The sequence below is a fragment of the Nannospalax galili genome, unplaced genomic scaffold (genome assembly GCF_000622305.1).
Source record: "Nannospalax galili isolate Female #2095 unplaced genomic scaffold, S.galili_v1.0 scaffold1257, whole genome shotgun sequence".
Taxonomy (NCBI): domain Eukaryota; kingdom Metazoa; phylum Chordata; class Mammalia; order Rodentia; family Spalacidae; genus Nannospalax; species Nannospalax galili.
Window position 1 is genome coordinate 209,963 of NW_008339002.1, and position 17,571 is coordinate 227,533.

Genomic DNA, 17,571 nt, shown 5'->3' on the forward strand with positions numbered 1-17,571 from the left:
TGGAGACCACTCGCTGCTCTTTCAGAGGACCAGAGTTCAGCTCCCAACACCCATGTCTGACAGCTTGTTGTCAGGCAAGCAAAGTCCCCAAGCATGTACAAAATACAATCAATCCTCAGGTCCACTGTTCCCACTGCCTCTGAAACTCTGGGCCTCAGAGTCTGGATTAATAAGCCCTTCCTTTGTTACCTATGCCAGTGTGTGGTCACTGTGGTGTGGAGCTGTTTAATGGTTTGGTGTTTCTTCTCCGTTCTACCTCTTCCATCCCTCTATTGGAATCCAGGCTTTCTTTGCAAATGTCAACTCTGCTTGTCTACAAGCAGCTCTAGGGGATACTGACTTGCAGGAGGCTCAGCACTGGTCCAGGGTCAAGTTCTGGGAGGGTGTGGTAGGCCTCGGCTCACTTCAGTTACCAGCTCCCAGGAAGGTTTTTATGTTTCAAAGGTTTTGTTACTTTATCTGGTGTTTTTACCACCAGCATTGGTGTTACTCCAGTGTGTGGTCACTGCGGTGCGGAGCTGTTTAATGGTTTGGTGTTTCTTTTCCGTTCTACCTCTTCCATCCCTCTATTGAAATCCAGGCTTTCTTTGCAAATGTCAACTCTGCTTGTCTACAAGCAGCTCTAGGGGATACTGACTTGCAGGAGGCTCAGCACTGGTCCAGGGTCAAGTTCTGGGAGGGTGTGGTAGGCCTCGGCTCACTTCAGTTACCAGCTCCCAGGAAGGTTTTTATGTTTCAAAGGTTTTGTTACTTTATCTGGTGTTTTTACCACCAGCATTGGTGTTAACTACTGCTGCTCATACAATAGAACTGAGTTTGGCGATTAGCTGTCTGGAGTCTGCAACCAGACTAAGTATGGACCATGTCCTCAGCTCTCTGTCTTCATGACCTGGATAGTTGTTGGGACTCTGGGTCCCAGTTATACCATCTGTGCAAGCAGCAGCTTTATCTTTAAGATACTTTAAAGATATTTAAAATATCATAGTCCACATCTGAAAGTCAGAAGGCAATTGTGGGTATTGGTTCTTCTATCATGTAGGCCCCAGGACTCAAACTCAGGTCACCAGACTTGACAACAAATGCCTGTATTTGCTGTGCTGGTCTGTCTTTGTCAACTTGACCCAAACTGTAGTCACCTGGGAAGAAAGACCCTCAAGAGAAGGATTTGGCCATGTCTGTGAGGCATTTTCTGAACTGGGAGGGTCCAGCCCATTGTGGGCGGTACCATGCCTAGGCAGGTGGACCTGGGATGGGTAAGAAAGCAGGCTGAGCAAACCAGGGGAAGCCAGCCAGTAAGGAGCATTCCTCCGTGGTCTGTGCTCAGTTCCTGCCTCCAGGTTCTTGCCTCAGCTTCCCTCAATGATTGGCTGCAACTTGTAAGGAAAATAAACCCTTTCTGTCCCCAGGTGGCTTCAGTCACAGTGTTTATCACTATGACCAGCACAGATATATCACATATGTCCTGTTAACGTTGCCATTTGGAGATGGAGGAAACACACAAGGTCATCAGTGGTAAGTGGCAGAGGTGACCATTGAACCCAGGCTGTGTGGGTCTGGGTTCCGCTGCTCTTCTGAGCCCTGGCTATTGTTTCTTTTAAATCACTACACAGTTCCACACATTTTGTTGTAATTATTAACAACATGTGCATCACCATGACTTCCACACATATGCAGTGCAAACCACTCTGCCATCTGCCCTCTCCCTGAATCTCTTCCCTCTTCAGAGTCCCTTCCCTTCCCTACGACAACCTGTTATGCCTTTGTGCCAGCCTTAGCTCCCTTTCCCCGCTGTCAGTGGCTTGGTCATTTGCTTCTCCGCCCGGGTGTCCAGGCTCCTGATCACGTTTGCCTTCCTGCATTCATAGACCTCTCCCCCTTCCGTTCCAGTCAGCTGCACACTCCTGCCAGCCTAGGAGCAAAATCATCTCTCATTGTCTAATGTCGCCCCAAATTTTACCACTTCTGTGATGTAGTGGACTTGCCCACATTCCTTCCTGTCCAGTCCACACTGTTGAATCCCTCCTCTCACTGTCCACTCCGTGGTCCTTCCTGTCCAGTCCACGTTGTTCAATCCCTCCTCTCACTGTCCACTCTGTGGTCCTTCCTGTCCAGTCCACGTTGTTCAATCCCTCCTCTCACTGTCCACTCTGTGGTCCTTGCTTCTTCTCCCAAGACCACGTGTTCAACCACTTTCAATACCGCTCTGCTTTCTGGTCCAGTCGTGTGTCGTGGAGACATTTCAGCCAAGGGCGGGTTACCTGCTGTAAGGTTATGTTGGACAGAGCTGCAGCATCTCAGTCTGTGCAACACACCCTGAGCAGCGTCTGCTAAGCCGGGCACCACTGTGCGTAATGGGGCCTTCTAGTTTTGAGCCATCGTGGTTCATCCCTGTGCTTGGGGATTTCTTCTCTGTTGCGTTCATCTCCCAGGCCTGACCAGAAGGCGTCTCCGTGACAGCTGTGCCTTCTGGTCACTGGAGTGCGTGTTCCCCCTGGTTTGCAGTGGCTTCCGTTCCAGCCCTCAGCACTGTCTCCTGGGTCCTTGTCGCTCCTCGTTCCTCTTCGACCACACTATGGCCCATCGCGACTCTTCTCAGGACATCTGCAATGCCCTCATAGAGTAGACACACATTTTCATGCCCCATTGATATGAATTCAAATATTTGCTATTTTCTTGGCCAATCTTTCTGATCCAACTCCCTTATTTTTAAAACGAGAAGGTGAAGAAAGTCTAACTCAGAAAGTTCTAGGAAGATTAGCCCAGTTAACATTGATGGAGGTGTTCTGGTAGGAGCTCTGCAAATCTTTGACCCCTATCTGAGCCCAAATACACTGCTCTGAATCCAGATCACAAGCATTGAACTTAGCATGCACAGTGAGCGGCGAGTGGAAAAACAGCTTCAACCCTGGTGGTGGGAGAGTGGAAAGGCTTTCCACATGGGGCACGAACTTGATACTCCAAACTTTAATTACTCAGATACGCATATACATCATAACTAAATTAGAGCCGCATCTCATTCACCCTCCAAATTCGTGCAAGCTTTGATAGATCTTATTTTTAACTGGTTAGAATAAAGTCAATGTACTTTCAGAAGTGATAGTAATAACAAGAGTTGACAGTGAAGGAACTAATAAGCTTAGGAGCATCAGATGATGCCATGAGGTTACACCAAGCTAGGGGTGTGGCTCAGTGATAAAGGACTTGCCTAACATCTGCCAGGCCCTGAGTTCTCTCTCCAGCATGCCTTGCTTCCCAAAGAACGCGGTTAAGGGGAGCGTGGAAAGTAGACATTGAAAATGACCTCTTGATGTATTATATTATTTCAGGAATAGGATGATTTCACGTAGGTTTGTGAAGTTTACTTTTAAAATGTAAAGTGAGAATCCCGAAATGCATTGCTCACTGTATAGTACATGCATTGTGGTATGTAGATCTCAGTGGCAAAGCCCACTGAAATGAAACAGGTTGGAACTGGATCAAACACAGGTCTCCTTGGCTTAGAACTGGTTAACAACTTCAAAGACTGACCTCCCTTTTCGAGGATCACATTTTAAGTGTAATATGAGTGAACTATTGCCTCTGCTGATGGGTTAAGAGGTTGTGGAGTTTACAGCACCTGAAGTCTCGCTTGGCACCTATCGAGTAAAATAAGTTCTCATTAAATTGAACTCTGCTGTAGGCATTCAACAAGTAGTTCGCCCCACCATGGGAACGGTTTTGTCCTCTGAAAGATATTTGGTAATCGTTACAGAAATTTTCAGTTGTTATAACTTGAGGCTAGGAGAAATAATATCATTGGCGCCTAGTGGGTGAAGTTCAGAGATGGGACTAAGCACTGTATCATGCATAAGGCAGTGCCCAACAACCTAGGATTACCCAGACCGAAACGTCCGCAGTACAGAGGTGGGGACTCTGAGGTAACAAAACGTGTGGGAAAGGACCTTGCATCTAATTAAATGACAACACCATTTTAAAACTCTCTCCAAAGTGGAAGAAAGTGGTGTCAGGAAGGTTTTGGGGGGGGGATTTATTTTTATTTTATGTGTATGAATGTATTGCCTGCAGGTATGTAGTGCACCTGTGTTGTGCAGTGCCTGCGGAGGTCAGAAGAGGTGTTGTGGGATTCCCTGGAAGTGGAGTTATGGATGCTTGTGACCCACCACGTGGGTGTTGGGATTCGAACTTGGCTCTTCTGCAAGAACAGCCGGTGCTCTTAACCGCTGAGACAACTCTCCAGCCCCACTGACAGGAAATTATATCACAGAAAATAAAATTAATCCAATGTGGATAAATAGGATACCCGCCCCCACCATGCCACCTCAAATCTTAGCCTGCTGTGTCATCTTTGACTCAAAGCAGAGCATGTACATTCAGCAGCAGGGACAGAGGAACACAGAGCTGTATATTTATGCCAAGTTTGATGACTTACCTCTGTGGGGAGAGACTCAGGAGAGGTGGATGCAGCTACGGATTCTTAACGAAACCACCTGCCCAGACCTTGGATAGAAAAACAGATGCCCTTCATTGGTGCCTTATAAAGTCATTTACTAAATTTCAGTGGCGTTTAATAATAATCAAGGTCTCCTCAGAAATTCAGATTATTAACAGTTGCATTGGAATCGTCTCTGGAAAAATCAGAAAGTGAAGGCGGGAAACCTACCTGGCCTGCACTAAAGGCTCAGAGTGTGACCTGCAGATGCTTCTCCGAAACACAGGGACTAGTTCATTAGGAATGATGTCTTCCCGACTTAACCTCTGCGTGCAACCAAGTCTGAGGTTCCCATTGAGAGGGCACTCTGATTTTTTAGTGTGAAAACTATGGACCCTTAAAAAGAACTATTAGATGGAATTTTTTTCACTTGTGAAAAGAAAGACTCTTTAGCAGTTATCCTACAATTCTTGAGTTGTGTGTGTGTGTGTGTGTGTGTGTGTGTGTGTGTGTATGATGCTGGGGATGTGTGCCTCAGACAGAGTCTGCCCACCTCTATAACCCCCCAGACAAAGAAAGAAAACAAAAAGAAAGGAACAGAAGGTGAACATGGGCCCTGCTACATTACTGTCGTCATTTGTAACACAGAAACCTGCTGTGGCGCTGACCACGGGATCACCGGGGGCACTGAGGTTGTTGCTTTTATAAAATTCTATGTGTCTGAAGCTTCTATGGAAACTGGGAAGTCACACAAAGGAGGCGCCACCCGACTCCTGCATCCATCAGTGTTTCTCAGAGACTCTTCTGGAACTACACGTAGGTTCTGTGTGACAGGTGAAGAGATCGGCCCCTGCCTTACATAACAAAGTGACAAACACAGCGATTCGCTAAATAGTTCAGTCTTTAATTAGTTCTATGAATAAAGTAAGTGCAAATAAGTATAATCAGAGTCATTGGCTCTTTTTTGTTTTGAGACAAAGTCTCACATAGCTTAGGCTGATCTTGAACTTGCTATTACCCAAGACTGACCTTGAACTCCTGATCACTTGGCAAATACCAGGATTGCAGGTTGTGCACAACCACACTTGGCTCAACCTACTTTTACTTCTTGCACATCAAATAATATGTAACTATTATAGAGGTCAAGGGTGCATTCGTGATAGCCAGGCAATCAATTCCAATTTGTTCTATTCTTTATTTTAATGGGGAGGTGTGAATGGGGGGAGGGCGTCTAAATTTGATTAAAAACTGTTGTATGAAATTACAGAAACTCAATTAAAATTTTTAAAGAAAAAAGCCCATTTCAGTGCTATAAAATTTTCCCTAAATACTGTTTAAATTGCATCTCCCAATTTTTTAAAAAATTATTTAATAACCACGTACTTAGAAGAAGCATTTCATGACAACAGCGTTGACATATTCAATAACAATTTCCAGAGCTACGACGCATCGCTTTCAAAATTGGCTCTAAATTTTTAGGTTTATGGTTGAATTATTACAGTTATACAATATTGTACTCAGTATAAACCCTATAGGACATAAAATTAAATGAGGTTTTAACCTTTAAAAAAGATCTCCATTTCATTATTAAAATACACAGTTTCATATAGAAAAATTCATTTTTAATGCAATTGACATTAAGATGTTTGCACATGCATTTCTAATCTCTATATATCTGATTATTACTAGTCACAGTCAGTTACTTTCTGAGATCCTTGGCATCTGAGCATGGATATAAAGTCGTCAGGTAAATTTCAATGGTAATGTTTTTCACACTACTAACTATTAAGGAGGCCAATTTTCATGCTCTGAAGATTTATTATTTTTTAATCATTATTTTTAAAAAATTTTAATAACTACATGATTAGAAGAAGCATTTCACTACAGCTTTAACATATTCAGTAACACACTCCAGAGCAAGAGTACATCTCACAAGTGGGTGCAAGTTTCTAGGTTCACAGTTGAATTAATACAGTTTTAGAAAAATATTTACTTTAAAATTGGTTGTGATTGTTGAGTATCTTAAATGATCATGTTGCCCGAGTTTAGCTGTGTGAACGATGCCAAGTCCTTACAGTCTTCCCATCATTTGATTCCAGGGTTTTTGGAGCTGCCATCCTCCTCACCTCCACCCTCAACATGCTGATCCCGTCTGCAGCCAGAGTGCATTATGGATGCGTCATCTTCGTTAGAATATTGCAGGGACTTGTGGAGGTAGGGAACCGCAGGGTGATGTTTCAAATTGGGTGTCACTGAAAACTACCATTTCATCTTTGTCTTCATTGATAAATAACTTTTAACTTGTACTGCATAATGCTAAAATAAAAAATGAAATGTTGGAAACATTAAACAGTCAGGTATTTGGGGCTGAAGCCCAGGGCTTTGCACACACGTACCCCACTGCCACGAGCCGTATTCCCAGCACCTGAGAGTTTTATGTGAAGTCTCTGTTAGCCTTCAATCATACTGAAGTATGTAACTGAGCATTTTCTCTAGCCATATAACCTTTTGATTGGCTCTTGATGTACCATCCTGAAGACTTTGAAAGAAAGTCATTAAACAATTTGAGTTCATCCTGTGAGCTACCCCTTCTCGTGGGGTATGATAGCAATAGGCTAACAATATATTAAGGCACTGAAAAATTTTTCTTCTGAAAAGAAAAAAAGGGTAGGATGGAGGCAAAATGTTTGGAGCACTAATTATTTTTAATCTCTTAAATTCTAAGCACACCTAAACTTCTATTTAGGGTCCTTACATTTGGGAATCACTCATTTTAGTAACTTACAAAAGCTCTCCACATGTCATGAGCTATTTAGAATTATAGATAAATTACTTATTATATAGTCTTAGCTTTCACTTTAATCAGAAGAATTGAGGTGAATGGAAGACTTGGAAGGAGGAAGCATTTGATGAAGGCACAGAAAAGGCTGTCCTTTCTGTGGTCTGTGTGAAGCTTTACAAATGGGATTCCCCTGGGGTCAGTAAGAACCCACAAGTACCAGGTTGTCTAAAACCTCCTTCCCATCCTGATAGAAACAGATTTGGCAAAGTGGACAGAGGATGTGGTGATTCCAGGGGCCCTGTGTCCTGCATACTGATGTTTGTTTTCCCATCCAGGGTGTCACCTACCCAGCCTGTCATGGGATCTGGAGCAAGTGGGCCCCTCCTTTGGAGAGGAGTAGGCTGGCTACCACCTCCTTCTGTGGTGAGTTAAGGGCCCCTGTAGCCCTGCTGGGTGGAAGTTTAGGGACCATTTACATAGGAATCCAAAGCTTGCTTAACTCACCTGTAAAGCCTTTTGGTTTGGGGTGGGGTAAGGTTTTTGACTACTATTTCAATTCTGTAGTTTTACTGGTATCCTTAAAACCCAGATTTTTTTTTTTCCATTATTTGTACTCTCTGAGCTGCTCAGTTTCATCTAGGATTTTAAATATATTCATGGGTGATTTTTAAAATTATTTATTTTTATTTTATGTGTATGAGTGATTGCCTGAATGGAGGTAGTCGCACACATGCTGTGCAATGTCTGTGGAGGTCAGAAGAGGGGTTCAGATCCTCTGGACCTGCAGTTACGGATGGTTGGTAGCTGCCATGTGGGTACTGGGAACCGAACCTGGGTGCTCTGCAAGAGCAGCCAGTGCTCTTAACTGCTGGCCATCTCTCCAGCCCCATGAGTAATTTTATAATAACAATAATATTATTCTGAGAATACCAATACAACTTTCTCTTTATGATAAGCCATACACATGTACAAAACCACACAAATTTTAAGCATATTTGCAAAGTAGAAACAAATAAATGAATAAGATAGATTTATGTTTGCAAATACTAATTTTGCTTTTATTAAATGTAATAGTTCATTGGGATTTGTATCTGGAACAATTATGTTAGAATTACCGTGGACAAATTGGTGAAATCCAAGTCACTATGATAGTAAGAAAACGGAACTGTCAACAGATAACTGGATAATGAAATGTGGTGCATATACACAATGGAATATTATTCAGCTAAAGAAAAATAAAACCATGAAAATTTCAGGAACGTGTATGATCTGGAAAGTGTAGCATTTAGCGAGCCCTTATATGAGGATCCTAGCCAGCACTATTTATGGAAACAGATATAAGTGTGGGTGAAGTCTAAACAGCTAGGAAGGAAACAAAGAGTGTGATAATACATGATGAGGAGGACCACATGGGACCTAACAGAGAGAAAGAATCTCGGGGTTCCACAGGGGACAAGGGGTCGGGGTGAGCAGGTGGAGGAAGAAGGACAAATACTCACTGGTCAAAAATGCCGTAATGACACCGAACACATTAAATGCTGGTACAAATAATAAAAATATAAAAAATAAAAGATGTTCTAAAAATTTGAAAATGTCACGAGATTGGACACGACCCCTCCTGCTTTCCTAGGTATTTTTACTATAATTTTCTGCGCACTGAAGTTTTTATTTTAGGAAACAAAACCTCAATGCCGCTTTAGGAAACAACTGATGAACTTCAGTTTAAGCTTTTAGCACTTGGAGCATTTTGGAAACTTGAAAATATTTTGTTTCACTGCTAATTCTATTAAAGACAATTAATGTGACTCAAGGTCTTCTTTTTTTTTATTTATTTTTTATTACATATACTCAAGTTTTCTGTTTTTGACTCCCAAACTGCTAGTCAAGAAACCAATTCCATTTCTAAATCAGACTGAGGGCAAATAAAAATCCCCTTTAAAGTTCAGGATCAGAGCTACTGCAAATACACCAAGAGAAAATAGTGCGTGTCATCCACACATGTTGGATTTATAGGCACTGAGGTATAACTGAACATCGCAGTTTATGCCTAGATATCTAAGGTACTGTTTTCGCAGCCATCTTCGATAAGCTTTTAAACGAAGGTCGAAGACACCACGCAAAGCCAGAACTGTGTGGTTCTGCTACAAGGTGACACGCTGCTGGGTTTCAGGAGCAGACGCCTCGTTTTTGTTGAGTGGTAACCCACTTTGCCTCCAGCCTAGCGCAGCTGCTCAGGACCACACCAAGCAGCAGGCTCTCTCGTTTTCAAATCTCTGGCATGTCCTGGGTAGCTGGGTGGTTTTGCTGTGGTCCAGTGGTTTTGTCTATGTAGGGTTGTGTGTAAGTTTGTAGGGTTGGATATGGTTAGTGGAACGTGGGGTATGTGTATTGCAGCTTAATGTGCAAGTGTGTTCCTGTAAGCCCCAGGGGGTTTATGGGAGAGGAAAAGCTCTACCGTACTGTCTTCCCATCGTCCCTCCCTCCTAGGTTCCTACGCTGGAGCTGTCATTGCGATGCCTTTAGCAGGAATTCTCGTGCAGTACACTGGCTGGTCTTCGGTATTCTATGTGTATGGTACGTTGCTGCACTATTTTACAATAGAAAATCATAAGCTAAGATAGACACGGTTATGCACTGAGCTGAATGCATTTAAAAAATTTATTTACTTATCTTCTTCATTTTCTATTCCAATAGGAACAAAGAAAAGACTTGTGTTGTTTTCTATTATTGCTGTTTCTTGTTTTATTCCTACTTTTTAATATAAAAATATATCATGTGCTTCTTATGATAAAGAAGATAATTAGGTCCTGATTAAAAGCTGCTGAGGAGGAAACAGCTGGCTACCACTCACCTCTATTTCCTGCTGTCATTTCTTGGCCCCTGATTCTGCCTGGTCAACAGGGGTGGCTGGTTTAGGAGGTGCTGGTTACACTAATTCAACAATCAGCTTTGATGAATATCAGGAATCATCTGTTACAGCAGCAGAAATTAAAGCCCACTAAGCCCCATCAGTTGGCTAGGCTGACCGGTTATGAAGCTCCTGGGATCCGCCCCTCTCCTCTGGGTCCATCACAAGTGCTCCTGGTGCTTGAATCTTTTTACCTGTGTTTATGGGGATCTGAACTCGGGTCCTCATGTCTGCACAGCAGGCACTTTACCCACTGAATTGTCTCCCAGCCTGCTTATGTTTATCTAAAAAGAATTTTTTAGTAACTAAAAAAAAAGACACATTTACTTATTTACTGTGTGCAGGAGTAGGTTCTCCCTTTCCACCATGTGGGCCCTGGGGGTCAAACTCAGGTTTGGTGGAAAACACTCTTACCTGTTGAGTCATCTTACTGACTCCCTACTGAGACCTTTAAAAATCAGATTTTAAGGCACACTTTTTGTTAGATTTTCACAGGGGCCTGTAACTCAATACAGCTGGTACTTGCTGTGGAAAACCACAGAGTCCTCTGGTTTTGCCTCAGTTTGTGACTTAGTTGAAGATATGATGAGACTTTAACGTCATAAACATCTCAGACACCATTATGTTGGAAAGGAATGCTAATTTAAGAAAGTCATTATTTCAACATGTACTTCGCTTAATGTTTATGGCTGAGTGAGCATCGGAGGATGCACATTAGATATTCGAAAATATACAATGCATGTTTATGTGTTGTAACAGACACTGGGTCTTGAGTAATGTATTCAGCATTTTCGTTTTAAAAATTAATGAGATGGGGCTGGAGAGATGGTTCAGCGGTTAAGAGCACTGACTGTTCTTGCAAAGGACCCGGGTTTGATTCCCAGCACCCACATGGCAGCTACGAACCAGCCTTAACTCCAGTTCCAGAGGGATCCGACGCCCTCTTCTGACCTCCATGACACTGCACAACACGGGTGCACTTACCTACATGCAGGCAATACATGCATACACATAAAATAAAAATAATAAAATTTAAAAAATAAAAATAATGAGATAAAACTTGGGCAGTGGAGCAAACTGAAGAAATATCACATGTGAAATGGCTCAAGTAGACGGCAGGGGCATGTAGATGTACTTGGTTCTTGACAGTCACGAACACCTTGGAATGTAGGGTATGAATGAGTCCAGTTGTTTGAGTCTGCACTGAATATGAGCTCTCACTTGTTAGACGATCTGCTTCTGTCAAGCACTCTGCTGTTTCCCTTAAAGCTCATATCCTCTGGGGCTGGAGAGATGGCTCAGTGTGAAGAACACTGACTATTCTTGCAGAAGACCCAGGTTCAAATCCCAGCAGCTAAAAACTGTCCATGACTCCAGTTCCAGGGGATCCAACGTCCTCTTCTGCCCTCCATGGGTATTACATTATAGGTGCACTCACATACATGCAGGCAATACATGCAAACACATAAAATAAACATAATAAATAAAATATTTTTTAAATAATTAAAAAAAATCATATCCTTTCACTTTACCACAAACTCATAGAAATGAATTGTTTTCTGGCCAGGTCTGGCTATAAGCCCTGAGATCCCAGCACTCAGGTCTGGCTGTAAGCACTAAGATCCCAGCACTCAGGTCTGACTGTAAGCACTGAGATCCCAGCACTCAGGCAGGAGGATTCTGAATTGGAGATTATTCTGGGACAGATACTGAGACCCTGCCTCAAAAAAGAAAAAAAAATATCAAGAGCTTTTCCATTTTACAGAGGAGGTGTAGAGTCTGTTACTAACTGAATCATGTAGTTGAGGAACGACAAGATTTGAAAATCTGAGAAAATTCTCTTCTATAATCATACAATACAAGAATTTCTTACACTATCTGACCTCAAATCTTGTTTGCATCCATGTTCAGGAGTTAAGAGGAAGGCAGCAGGTAGGAACTTTGTTTGGTATTGAGGAAAACTTGTAAAGAGCAGATGGATGAACACAGATGAGAGAGCTCAGTTGTTCCGAGGAATGAGGGGAGGGTCTGACCAGCTTCTAGGAGAGCGGAGGATGTCACTTTAGGGTCTGCTTTAGTGCTTACAGGTTGTAATGCACACTAAGAACGTGGTTTCATGATGAGAATGACTGACACACAGGAAGGGAAAGGAGAGACCGGTATTCCTGGTCTGGTAACGTGTAGCTTTCGTCCTAAAGGATGGTAAGCAGGCAAAAGACACGGTATACACTCACATCCTGTGAAATAGCACCATGTTCATCACAGAGGTCTATGTTCATACCATACAACCGCATAGAGGCCTATGTTCAATCCATACAGCTCTGGATTTTACTCAGTAATCCGTTTACGGCCTCTGTAGGTGCTGACAGGAGAGAGGGGTAGACAGCCCCCCCAGAGTTGAACCACTTTTATAAGTTAAGGTAGGCAGACAAGAAAAGGATTCACCCTTCACCCCCATGAAATTCTCTGAGGATGAGAGAGAATCTTGTCTATTGTTCATTCACTTATCAGAGCATCTGGATTGGAACTGCTCAGTAGCCCAGTGTGGGACGTGTGGTCACTTCCCCAATTGTCCATCCGCAGCTGCTTTTGATGTTGTGCACCTGGGCTGCTTAGGGCCAAGGTAAACCACAGTGCCGGGTGTTGGGAAACGTGAGGTCGATGGGCTGAGGACAGGAACCCAAGCTAAGGTGCGCCCCAGCAAAGTCTCCAGCATGAAGGCCTCTCACTGGAGTTACCGCAACTTTCTTCAACTTGTAGCTGTTCTATTTCTGACAATGCGCCCCAGCAAAGTCTCCAGCATGGAGAAGGCCTCGCACTGGAGTTACCGCAACTTTCTTCAACTTGTAGCTGTTCTATTTCTGACAATTCTCTTCGACTTCCTCCCTGTGAACCGTTCTTTGCAGGAAGTTTTGGCATGGTATGGTACATGTTCTGGCTTCTGGTGTCCTACGAGAGCCCTGCGAAGCATCCCTCCATCACAGAGGAAGAACGGAGGTACATAGAGGAGAGCATTGGGGAGAGCGCAAACCTACTGGGCGCCATGGAGGTAAGCGTTCCACCTCGCTGGTCCTTACTCCTCCCCTCCCCTTCCTTGATTAGCTGCTGTACCATCCTTATTGAGTAGACATAATCTGACGTTAATTATTTTGGCTCCTCCATACTTCCTGACTCCCTCAGGAGTGATTACCAGTTCTTCTTTTAGATTTATTTTTATCACTGTGTCTGTCTGTGTGACTGTATGTCATGTGAGTACATCACCCTCAGAGGCCAGAAGAAGGAGGCAGATCCCCAGAATTACAAGCAATTGTGGGCCACAAAATGTGGGTGCTGGGACCAAATTTAGGTCTGCTGGAAAAGCAGTATGTGCTCTTAATGCTAAGTCATCTTTCCAGCCTGTGACCTGTGATTTCTGTACCTTTGCTTAAGTATCTTAAAATACGCCTTAGACTATAGCATAAGCAGTTATGAAAATAGCAGCTCAATTTTATTTATCATTTAAATAAATTTAATCAATGTTCACTTTATAGGAAATTGCAAATGAGCACGACAAGGCTGTTTCTGTTTATTAACTCTTTTGTGTAGGTTTTACGAAGTTTTATTGACACTATGTGTAATTTAGGGACTATAAAGGGTGACAAGATGACTCAGGGGCTAAGGTGCCCACAGAGAAGCCTGAGGACTTGAGTTCAGTCCCTGGAACTGACATGGCGTAAGGAGCCAGCTGACATCTGCAAACTGTCATCTGACCGTCACGCATATATATGTCATGACATGCACACACACCTATGCATACATGCACACATAAATAAGGAAATGAAAGCAACTTCTTTTTAAAAAGCTAAAAGATAGTGAAGCCCTAGACTGCTGGCCATAGCTTACATGGAAATGGTATGCTGGTACGTTGGTATTTTGTTGGTAAACAGTAACTTTTGAGGATTATTATGAATGTCAAGGAAAATGGAGGTAATGTTGTGGACTCGTTTCTTATGATCTGGTGTCTTATGATTTGCCTACATATGGCAAATGTGTTTTTATTTCAATAACAGAAACATTTTACTTCTTGTGACATTAATGCAGCAGGCCAGTTCTGAGTTCAAACTCAATGCACAAAATCAATGGATGTTAAGCTGATGCCTCAGAAAAGGAAAAGCCTGGTCACTGTAAGCAATGTATTCCGACAGGTTCAGTAAGTAATTCAGGGTCCTGACCAGTGGCTCCCTTCTGCTACAAGTTGCGGGTGTGACACAAGGGTTACTCTCAAGATGTGTCAACTTTTTAAATGAGAAAACGTGTTTATGCTTCCTTGCCTGTCCAAGCCGTGTTTGGTTGCAGCTGGTTCTCTTTCACTTGTAGAGAGTGCCTGCCTTTGGCCTCTCACCCTGGGCAAAGCTGTCTGTTACCAGGTGCTCGTGTGTCTTAGATTTAATGAACGGGAAGTCTTATATTAGATGTTATCTGAAGTGAAATTCCCCACTTTAAACAAAAAACGACAAAAAAAACCTCCCCTTGTTTGTACCGTGAGCTCATGAACTAGTCAGGTACCACTTTACCCTTCCTGTTTCCTTCTGTAAGTGACTTGGTCATTGCTGTCTAATGGTGGCCACTCAAGACATGAATGCCTGTGTGCAGTGTGGCTGGGACCCACGACCTCCAGTTATGTGAGAAGCTGAAGACAGGCAGCTCTTTGGCCAGTTCTGACTTCAACCTCAAATCCTCGCCAAGGAATGACCCAATCAGTCTATTTCATTAGTACGTTCTTTGCTGACATTTACAAGTTTTTGCCATATCAATGTCCAAATTAGTCTAGTTTTTTAAAAGTCATTACTATGGTCTATGAAAGTCAATCCCCAGAAATAAATCCGAAGAACAGTGGTATGTTGGAGAAATGGCCTAGTCCCTGCCTCCCACCTCCTGTACCTGATCGCTTTTTAAAAGCTTGGCGTTGTCTCTTTACCGTTCCGTCTGTTCCTGTAGCATAAAACTAAAATTTAAAATCAAATCCAATGGAAGCAGAACTTGTATTTCAGTTATTTTGAACACTTCTAATCAAATTGGATGCACAACAAAGAGGGAACAGTTACAGATTGTCTCCAGCACCGCACACCATCAACAATAGCTCTCCACATCAGTAGCAGCAGATGGTATTTCCCCTGAAATCAGGGGCCAGGGAATTCCCACAGAGAGTGCCCCAGTTGTCCTAGAGATGGAAACTGTTAGAATTAAAAAGAATAAACAGCACTGAAAACAGGGATGCCCATCCCAGGCCTTCCTTAAGGGAGTGGCAGTGTGGACCCCCTCGGGTGGACAGTGGAGTACAGGACTACTTTTCTTCGAGAAGCAAAGGAATCAGGCAGGGTATCTGGAAAAATTTAAGGAATTTGGCTCAGGGATGGGGGTCTGTTTCTTTCTGTGTTTGGGGGCAATAGCTTGGCCTGAGAATGCTTGAGGCCTGAGCTTGGATTCTACCCTGCTGGGAAGGCATGCACTGCTGTGGGTCACAGGGGAGAGACAGTGGTTCTCAGGACCCAGAAAACAGTCTGGAAGAGCTGGAACCCACATAGGTGCACCCAGGGCTGACACCTCCTCCAGTTTACCTTTACTTCGGCTTTGCTGAAAGTTCTCAGACTTCACCCAGGAATATATCAAGCTCTTTTCTGCGGCCTTAGCACTGTCGTGTCCAACATCACCATTTCTGATTCTCTAACAGCATCCAACACATAGTCACATTCAGACTTCTAACTCACTCCACACTCTCCTGCCTATAGAGTGAGCCTACCTTCATCATTGTTTGTAGCTATTTGTTCTGAGTGTGGACACAAGTAAAGGCCAGGGTGCAGTTACCCACAATACCTCTTAAATCTTTTCTCTTGTTCTAAAAAATAACTAAAAATGAGGCAGATATAAGAAAATGCCCAGCTCATATACGGTCAGGTCTGAGTTCTCCCTACTTTTTATCCATCTCTAGGTTAATAGAATTATGATGTTTTGAACTAGCATTAGTAGATATATGTAGCTCTAAGGATCCACCACTCATTGGTATTTCTTTTTTAAAATATATTTCATTTATTATTTTAATTTTATGTGTATGAGAATACTGCCTGCATGTATGTAAGTGCACCTGTGTCATGCAATGCCCATGGTGGTCAGAAGAGGGTCAAATCTCCTGGAACTGGAGTTACAGATGGTTGTTAGCTGTCATGTGGGCACTGGGAATCGAACCCAGGTTATCTACAAGAGCAGCCACTGCTCTTAACCACTGAGCCACCTCTCCAGCCCCTCCTTGGTACTTCTGTGTACATCCCTAGAGCCTTTAGATAAGAACAAATGTCCGTGACCTTTAGTACAAATAATATCTTTCCAATATTGCATCCTAAGAAGATAAATGTAAATGTACAAAAAGCCTTTTGCTAAAGAATCCTAACGATATTTTAAGGCACAGCATTAGGTAGTTTTCGCTCACTAGTGGTAAAGTGCTTCACCACATGAAGAACGCAGTCCTGAAGGAAGATAATTCTGACAGAAGCCAGGAAACCCTTTCCCAGTGCCAAAGTTGTTTACTCCTTAAACATTCTCTGGAGATCTTTCCTATACATATGAATTATTAGACACACTTTCCTAAACTTTGGCCATTTCATTTTCTGTGAAGTAGTTTCACTTATGGCATTTTTCTCCGACATGCATCATTATTTCTTAAATTCTATTTAGACAGTTCAATACCAACAGTGACAGAGCTTCACATCCAGGAATAATTACTAAATCTGCATTAAAAAGGCACTTCCTGTTTTGGCGATTTAATCATGTCAGTAATCCCCGTAAAACTTGAGTGAAGTTATTTCAGACAATTGTCTCTTTTCCAACTGTGTTTTCTGTCTTCAAGATAAAGTAATTGAGAAAGTATTTGATACTCTTAGAAGTAGTTTATGTTCTGAAATATTTAAGTATATGAGGTTTAATTTTAAAGGTATTTTAATCACACCAAATCATCTTTGGGATTTTTCCTTTGAAACACTCAAATATCCTAACTAGCTAATGATGTGGTCCAAAGCTGCCCTTGGTGGATGTCCAGCTATGCCGTCCAGCTGTGGACTGTTTTGGGAACTTATACCGTAGTGTCACAAAAGATATTGAGGTCCATTAACTAGTGAGAGAACTGCAGAGAGGATTAGCTTAGCTGACATCAGAAAGGACCTAGAATACAGCATTCTTTTTCTACGTTCTCCTCTCCAGTACACTAACTTTCCACATTTTAAATAAAATAATTTAGACATCAAAAAGTCTTTGAGGAGCTGGAGAGGTTAGAGTGCCAACTATTCTTATGGAGGGCCAGAGTTCAGTTACTGGCACCCACGTGGTGGCTCAGAGCTGCCTGCGAGCCCACTTCTGACCCCCTCAGACTCTAACACACACATGATGCGCATACATTCAGACATACAGAATACATGTAAAATT

The 17,571-nt window shown here is 42.7% G+C and overlaps 1 protein-coding gene across 1 annotated transcript in view; it reads left to right on the forward strand.

The window, feature by feature from the left end:
• LOC103734672 (vesicular glutamate transporter 2) overlaps window positions 1-13,168 on the forward strand; it is a gene marked incomplete at its 3' end in the record, with an annotated part of 31,309 nt that extends 18,141 nt beyond the window's left edge. The window contains exons 4-7 of the mRNA XM_008833704.1: window positions 6,529-6,643; window positions 7,547-7,634; window positions 9,699-9,785; window positions 13,026-13,168. Coding sequence (XP_008831926.1) covers window positions 6,529-6,643; window positions 7,547-7,634; window positions 9,699-9,785; window positions 13,026-13,168 — 433 coding nt within the window. The remainder of the gene's footprint in view (window positions 1-6,528; window positions 6,644-7,546; window positions 7,635-9,698; window positions 9,786-13,025) is intronic.
• Between the last annotated feature and the right edge of the window lie 4,403 nt (window positions 13,169-17,571).